The 8,749-nt window shown below is 36.0% G+C and overlaps 1 protein-coding gene across 1 annotated transcript; it reads right to left on the bottom strand.

Moving 5' to 3' along the window:
- Nucleotides 1–39: 39 nt before the first annotated feature.
- On the bottom strand, nt 40–7,051 carry rnf180b (ring finger protein 180b). The gene is made up of 7 exons (XM_056446235.1): nt 6,951–7,051; nt 6,440–6,538; nt 6,230–6,322; nt 5,526–6,155; nt 3,019–3,232; nt 2,805–2,930; nt 40–663 (listed from the first exon to the last, which is right to left on the bottom strand). The coding sequence occupies exons 1-7, from the start codon at nt 6,966–6,968 to the stop codon at nt 470–472; spliced, it is 1,374 nt and encodes a 457-aa protein (XP_056302210.1). The 5' UTR covers nt 6,969–7,051; the 3' UTR covers nt 40–469.
- Between the last annotated feature and the right edge of the window lie 1,698 nt (nt 7,052–8,749).

Here is an 8,749-nt window from a genome sequence, read left to right as displayed (position 1 = left end):
CAACAAAAACAACAAATGTTCTCAAACATTTTACTGTGTAAAACAAGTCGTTAAATATATTGCACAGCAGTTTTTAATAATAACCATGGGTTCTAGCATTAGACAAGCATCTAAAAAGCTCAAATTACAGCAACAAAAATACAGGCAACTTATTAAAAAAGTGTACAAACAGATTAAGCACTATGTCCTGAATTATTGCTTATTTGGTTTTTACCGCATTATAATACTGTTTACAGTTCAAGTAAGCATATGATATTAGGCAACAACTGAAACGTGATATCAATGAATTGCACAAACCCCGTAAAACCTAAACCGCAAACACACAAAGGATTCCCACAGGAAGAAGAACGTCTTAATAACAGTTCATCAATTTGAAGCTACATTTGAAATAAAAGTATGAGGCACTTGATGCGATGTCAACAATCGTTTGTCCAGCAACAGAAAAGAGTGAGATCGAATGCTCCACATATCAGAGGAGGAGAAAGTAGCAGAGGCCACAGAAGATGATGAAGGCCATCACCCAGTGCAGAGAGTAAACAGAGATGATCACAAAGTCAATGTCAAACGGCCAGCCCCACATGTCTCCCCAATCCAATGCGTCCAGGCCAAACGCTCTGTGGGGAAACTGCCAGCGATTGGCAGGGCCTCCATGTCTCTGAAACCCTGAAATAACACAGAAAATATATATGCTTGTTGACGTGATGTTGCATTTTGAATACAATTAGTATTGTCATCATTTAAAATGCAGTAAATTATTAAACATTTCTTTGTCTACCATGGACCTCTTTATAAAAACTGCAACGTTTTTACATTTTTAAATCTCTAAACTGTCCTATGGTGTGACTGTCTTAAGCAGAGTTAAAAAATTACAACTCTAATAATCTAAAAAGAAAATCATTATAAATGCATCCCAGTGGCTATTTTAGCAAATATTATCTCCACACATTCTAAAACAGGGAACTCGATACATTTTGTCACTGAAAACCATGTCCTTGCTCTGTGACATATATAACATTTTAAATGAGCAATTCCATGGAAAACTTCAATAGTTTAAGGACCCATCGAACATCATGTGACACATATGACCTTGTGAAGCCCCCCCCTGACGTGCACATGCTATGTTTTTTGTCTCAGCATTTTTTACATCATTAGCTTTTTTTTTGGAACTACTATGTAACTAAGTTTGTTGTCCTTTGGAGTGACACCCGTTTATTGGAATCTTTAAGAAAACATTGAGAAAAAAATTGTTGATAATTTCAATACTAAAGTAACATAGAATTATTGACGACACACCAACCCAGCCACTTGTTAGGTACACCTGTCCAACTTTCTGTTAACGCAAATTTCTAATCAACCAATCACATGGCTTCAGCTCAATGCATTTAGGCATATGGACATGGTCAAGACGATCTGCTGCAGTTCAAACCGAGCATCAGAATGGCAAAGAAAGGCGATTTAAGTGACCTTAAACGTGGCATGGTTGTTGGTGCCAGACGAGCTGGTCTGAGTATTTCAGAAACTGTTGATTTACATTGATTTTCACGCACAACCATCTTGAGGGTTCTCAGAGAATGATCCGAAAAAGAGAAAATATTCAGTGAGCGGCAGTTTTGTGGGCACAAATGCCTTGTTGATGCTGGAGGTCAAAGGAGAATGGCCAGACTGGTTCAAGCTGATAGAAAGGCAACAGTAACTCAAATAACCACTTGTTACAACTGAGAGATGCAGAAGAGCGTCTCTGAATGCACAAAAGTCAAACCTTAAGGCGGATGGGCTACAGCAGCAGAAGACCACACCGGGTGCCACTCCTGTCAGCTAAGAACAGGAAACTGAGGCTACAATTCACACCGGCTCACCAAAATTGGACAATATAAGACTGGAAAAATGCCTGGTCTTATGAGTCTCAATTTCTGCTGCGACATTTGGATGGTAGCGTCAGAATTTGGCATCAACAACATGAAAGCATGGATCCATCCTGCCTTGTATAAACGGTTAAGGTCGGTGGTGGTGGTGTAATGGTGTGGGGGATATTTTCTTGGAACACTTTGGGCACATTAGCACCAATTGAGCATCGTGCCAACCCCACAGCCTATCAGAGTATTGTTGCTGACCATGTCCATCCCTTTATCACCACAGTGTACCTATCTTCGGATAGCTACTTCCAGCAGGATAACGCACTATGTCACAAAGGGCGAATCATCTCAGACTAAATTCTTAAACATGACAATGAGTTCACTGTACTGAAATGGCCTCCACAGTCACCAGATCTCGATCCAAAAGAGCACCTTTGGGATGTGGTGGAAGAGGAGATTCACATCATGGATATGCAGCCAACAAATCTACAGCAATTGTGTGATGCTATCATGTCAATATGGACCAAAATCTCTGAGGAATATTTCCAGTACCTTATTGAATCTATACCACAAAGGATTAAGGTAGTTATGAAGGCAAAAGAGAGTCCAACCTACTACTAGTAAGGTGTACCTGATAAAGTGGCCGGTGAGTGCAAGTGATAAATCACTCATGCTATTTGCAAATAATTTTAGTTTTAGTTAGTTTTTATGGTATAGTTCAGCAAAAAGTAAAACAGAAATGTGAAGGAATTAATAGTTAGTGACCCCTTATATTTTCTTAAACATCAAACTAAATAAATATAAATATTTATTCTTCATAAATGGTGTTTTACAAAAAGATAATTTTACTGCCTATTTGTACATTCTGCCATTTTACAACCCATATAAGTGGTAAGTGGGCAACATGAAATTACAAGTACGTTTAGGATGTGCAAATGCCATTTCACAAACCCCAAAAGATGCGAAAGCGTTTCGGACAGTTGGGCAGAGGCCATTTGGAATAGTTGATCTTCTGAAAGGTCTCATGTCTTGAACGGTACACTTTCGGGAAGCACATTTTTGTAGTTTCATTGAGCTCTGAATAAAAGAAGATCATCAGGAGGTTAGATAGATCTTCCAAACAATACAACAATAGAAAAAGAAAGTGAATATATCTGTTCTTCACCTTCTTGGAAGAGCACATGAGATATAAGGGTCCTACAAAGGGGACAGGGGGTATTGCTTGGCCTGTTCTTAGCCAGAGTTCTCAAACAGGGCTCACAGAACACATGACTGCAAGGATGGCACTTGTAGGGACTGTAATACACATCTAAACACACGGCACACGTGTATCCGTCTCTTTCCTCATCATCACTGCCAGTCAGGTCCCACTTCATTGCCTGCACATAAAACATCAATGAACTCATAAATTGTTTAAAATATAAAAAAGCTAATTCAAATTCTGAATGTAAAGGCTTACTTATGATCAAAACAAGAATAAAAAGCTAAATCCCCAATAAAACGACACCTGCTGAAGGAGCGATGTGCAGCTGTGAATGGCTTATTAAGATCCTCAGGATTCTTGCAGCAGCCTATTCAGCAGATTTATGCCTGTCTTGATCCACGGATCTATTATTGACATTTTGCCAGAACTCTTTTCAGTACAACACAGCTCTGTATTTAATAGCCCTCATCCATTCATAGCTTATCGGACACCTCGTGCATTAAACAAACTAGAGCTGTTCACCATTGTTACTATTAATAATAATACTTTACATTGGTATAGTGGTTTTCTCAGCACTCAAATAACTTTATATTCAGAACTGAGCGAGCAAACAGGATGCAGAACTGTAAATGAAATGCACAACACAATTTTTTTCACTTAAATAATTAAAAACCACTAGAACAGGGATATATATTTTGCTGATTTACGTACTTAGATTATCCCAATGTTTTGAAAAATGTTCAAATCCAGAGAAATAAACAATGCTTATGATGTCATAGTGGCACATAGCAGCATTAAAAGAGAAACTGAAAATGTTTTAGTATGATAACAGCACTGTTTCTGTGGAATAATAAAATCTCCATTGTTTTCAGGCTGCATCTCACATCAGCAATTTCTTCGGCTCTGATTTGGCTTTGAAAATCTCTTTCTGCCTTACGCTGCAAGCGAGCGAGTTCCGTCAACGCGATCGACAGCGAACATTCATGACAAGGTGGGCATGTCGAGCGACGCAAAGCTGTGAATCCTTCGACTTAGTGCAAATGAAGAGCGATTTTCTTCAGCGACAGCAATGGCTTTTGTGTATATACTTCATTACTTTAGTGAAGTAAAAGTACTTTAAAATACATTTACTAATTTTAAGTCGTAGCTGTTAACACTGCTTAATGAATGAAATAACAAATTATAATCAAAGTATTTTAAATGTATTTCATTTAAAAAGGAGAGCACATTTTTATAATAATGTTCAGCATTGTTTTGCCTGTAGTGTTATGTTTTTTTTCCCTTTTGGTATGATTTTTTATTGACTGACTGATTGATTGATTATTTGATTGATTAATTAATTGATTGATTAATTAATTGATTGATTAATTAATTGATTGATTGATTGATCGGTTATCAGCCTGTTTGGTCCCTCATTATTGGTTATAGAAAAATCCAGTCTCAGTCAACCCATTTGAAATCAATATGAGAATTTATTATTATTATTATTTTCTCCAAGCTAATGAACAATAAAAATGCTAACAGCAGATCAGATTAGAACTTCAGTTTTGAACATTTGAGTTAATATATTTGTCATTATAGCTGTTTTTATATTTATTAGTATTGGTGTGAACAGGTGCTTAAAATGGAATAAAACTCCATTGTATAACTGGGCGATATGGCTAAAAGCAATCTCGATAATTTTGATACAAGTTGTTAATGCTTCCAGATTTAAAAGAGTACCCCAACAATGACTGAAGCCACAAAAATTATAGGGTCAATTAAATAGCATACATTTTTGGCCGATAAATATTCGGTGCATCTCTAATATCAACACACTTTTAGATTCCCACTGTTGCACATTTCTGCTGTGTGACTGGCTTTTAGATCAACATAGAGTAAAAAGTCCAGAGCTTATCATTGTTATTAACAAAAAAATGTATCTCAATTTGATATAATATTGTTTATCAGCAGAGTATCACAGAGTTACTCCATTGTGGATTTGTTTTCAGTTAATTACCCATAAATGTATATAAAGTTAACAAACCTTAATATGTAAATTACTTTATATTGTTTTAGTATCATTTTAATTAGTTATACACAATAATAAACGTATGTTGGACAGTTTGTTGTTATGCATGTTTGTTGTTATGTTATGCAAAGAAAAAAAAGAAAAAGAATATATATATATATATATATATATATATATATATATATATATATATATATATATATGTTTATTATTTCCAATCATTTGTAAAGAATCAAATCAATAAATTGGAATAATTATTGAAAATTATTTTTTATTATTTTGGCTGTCGAACAAACTTTTTCTTGGATCAATGCAACGTCTATCAATGCAATTCCTCATCCTGCCAATTCTTAAATTCTGAACATTGACCAGAACTGCAAGGCAGCTGTTAAATTCACAAATTAGAAAAGGAAGCAATTCAGATTTTGGCACTGCTTATGACTTTAAAACATCTCACCAGATCTTTTGCCTCCTGCTGTCTCTGAACCCAGCGTTCCTTCTTCCTCTGCTTCCTTCTTAAGCTTTTCAGGCGGTTTTTCTCTCTCTTGGAAAGCTTTGGCTCTAGGTTGGGTGAGATGTTTCTTAATGGCTCCTCCATCACTCCAAGTCTGACCACTTCTTGATCTACTGTTCCATCCAGAGAGGTTCTGCTATCAAAATCCACATGCCGTTCCTCGATTCTCTCCTGATGATCAGACACTTGTGGTGGCAGTTCATAAAGTAAAGGAAGATCTGCACGCCTCTCTATAGTAATAGGAATCTGTTGCTCCTCACTTGACTCTCCAACTGTTTCAGCAGCAGAGACTACATGAGGTACAGTACAGGAGAAGCTGAAGGTTGAGGAAGTAGACGGAGAGGAGCTTATTGTTTGAGACTCGGCATCATTATTCCTCCTTTCCACATGCTCTCTAGTCCTTCCTGGTCTTGTCAACATCACTGGAGCTTTAAAATCCTGATCAACGCGACTCTTACTGAGATGCACAGTTGTATCAAGTCCACAGGTACATTTAGAGCAGTTTATGAAATTAAAACCTCCTAAGCGAGCCCTACAGATTTGACAGTTTAATTTCCCGACGGTCCAATTGGCCTTAAAAAAAAAGTGTACATTTATCAGAAGAATCACTCATTATTTTCAGATAGTCGTCAACAATGAATACTTACCTGATCAACACTTGCTAAAATCCAATCTGGCAAAAATTCAATGTTCAGATGCCACACATTGCATGTGGCTGCAGCCTCTGTTGATGTTACAACCTGTAATACAACAACACAACATGATTCTGTTGATCATTCATGTCCTTTATTGTTTAACTGTTCTCAAACCAGTATAATATGTAGAATTTAGCTACAAGTTAACTGTAATCCACTCACCTTAAGAAGGCTGCTTGTGTCTATTAAACATCTGCGGCACTTTCTGCAGCGAAGGTTTGTTGATCCTTCTACCGTTCCTGATTGATCCTGTTCTTCAGTCTGTTTGTGCATTAGAAATTATTTTATCTTATCTATATAAATGATTTGATAGCTTAATATTATATTTCAACCGGTTGACTGTTCTTATGTAAATGGTTCTCTTTGGTTGTCATCACTGTATGGTTTTCTAATCAGCCTTTTATTGCAAACAAAAAAGATTTTTTTCTTTAACATAAATAATGCAAGTAGGATGTCTTTGTAACAAACAACAACACTGGGAAAACACAAATTTTTGATGCATTTGCTAACTGAATGCACAGCAAGTCTGTGCCCAGACTTAAGCTGCAGTTTTCTTTAAATAGAACTTACGGCGACAGTTCTTGGCGTTTTTCTCGTTGTTGTTATTATAAACACACATTTCTTTTCGTCTGAGTTAACAATTGGTTCGCGAACGAACAAAAACAATACGTACCCCGAGCGAGGTAGCCATTTCCTTCTTCGGGATTTCTGTAGAGCACCTCAAGTTGTTTGGCTAAAAGGCTAAAAACAACAGGCTGGCTCTGTACTGCCCACAGTACAGTTTATTCCGCTACGGAAGCTGCGGAGGGCCAAAAAGGAGTCATGAAGAGAGAGAGTCCGCGGAGAGAGTCCTGAAGCCAATTGTTTATTTGTTTATCGTTCATAAAGTTAGTTCTTAATTTTTATTTAATCATTCTCCTTCTTCCAATAATGCAGACTTAAAAATACATATAAAAGGAAATATAATGTTAAAAAACACTTTAACGTTTTGTGGTATATATGTTGGGTACATTTATAATAGCCTACTAGCACAGCCTGATTGTAAGCAGTCTGGGATCATAGAGTAAATTGTTTATTTATTTCCAATGCATAAAATTGTTCATTTGTTTATTCGTTGATTTAGCTTCTTCAAACTTTGCAAACAGAGAAAAGTAAACTAATAAAAACACAGAAAAGTTAATATTATTTTAAAAACATATTAGCTAACTAAAGTCTTGTGATGTATTTGTGGTGTAAATGTATAATTCATTAATAAGTTATTGCTCCTCCAGAAAACACAGAATGTTCCCCTAATATTTATTTATTCATTTTAGATGCTGTAACTGGGGTTTCAGCCATAGTAGAGAAAAAGAGTGTCTTTGAATCCCTCAATAGTATCCACCAGCAGCAACATCTCTACTAATAGCATTTTTTTAACAATGGCTTTAACAAAGGCTTGAACCACAGTTAGTAATGCAGTTTTTAGGGAGAATAATTGTCTGTGTGCATCTCAATCAGCTCCCCATTCAGTAGACAGGACAGTGATCCGGAGCCAGCTTTTGCATCTGTGTAGTTCTTTTGTTTTGTTTTTAACAAATTGTCTGTCTGGCTGTTGTACTCTTTTAAGTAATTTAAAAATAAAATATGAAATAAACGGCTAGCGATGTGTAAATATAATGCATTCAAAACATAAGCTGAACGCTTTCCCTGAAAATAAATTGCACACCTTTAAAAAGTTCCTCAGTAATACTTAATAAAGCATTCGTCAGTACCTGTAATTTAAGCTGAATATAATTAAGAACCTTCTTAATGGTTACTTTTGGGTTATTATTGTATAACCAAAAAGGAAAGTGTCCAGAATGTTTGATTCCACCATAAAGCAAAACATTGTTACCTGTGTTGCAATACACACATTTTTAGCTCCAGCTGGAGTTTAAATTTTTGTATTCTGCAGGTTGCATAATTTTCAGTTAAAGTTCTGTATGTGTTAGGCTATGTAATTCTATTATATATGAGAAAATGTATATTCTTTTCTCATTAGCATTTAGAGTTTAAAGGAATAGTTCAATAGTTAAATATCCTGTTAATTTACTCACCCTCAGGTCATTTACAAGACGTAGAGTTTCTACATTAAAGAGGATTTTTAGCTAAATCTGTGGTCCTTGTAAACTCATATGGCAGTCAATGATAACATTTTTGTCCATTCACTGTTTGCCCATGCTGTGGATTACAGCTTCATAACATTTTTTTTTTACACAGACCGATCCGATTGCTTTACAAAACAATCAGTGTGTCACCAGGCACAGCCAGCTATAGGGGAATTACCAACCTACATCACACATCACGTCACACAGGTTCAATCACGCATACCGGTTGCAAAAAAGACAGTTGCAATAGCAAACATGTTGTGTTGTATTGGTAGGATGCCAAAGTCAAAAGTCCAAAAAAGTCCAGCAATGATTTTAGCAAAGACAGTTACATTTAGTTAATTAA

The sequence above is a fragment of the Danio aesculapii genome, chromosome 21, assembly GCF_903798145.1.
Source record: "Danio aesculapii chromosome 21, fDanAes4.1, whole genome shotgun sequence".
Lineage (NCBI taxonomy): Eukaryota > Metazoa > Chordata > Actinopteri > Cypriniformes > Danionidae > Danio > Danio aesculapii.
Note: the sequence above shows the minus strand (reverse complement) of the source record. Positions and strands in the feature narration are given on the sequence as shown.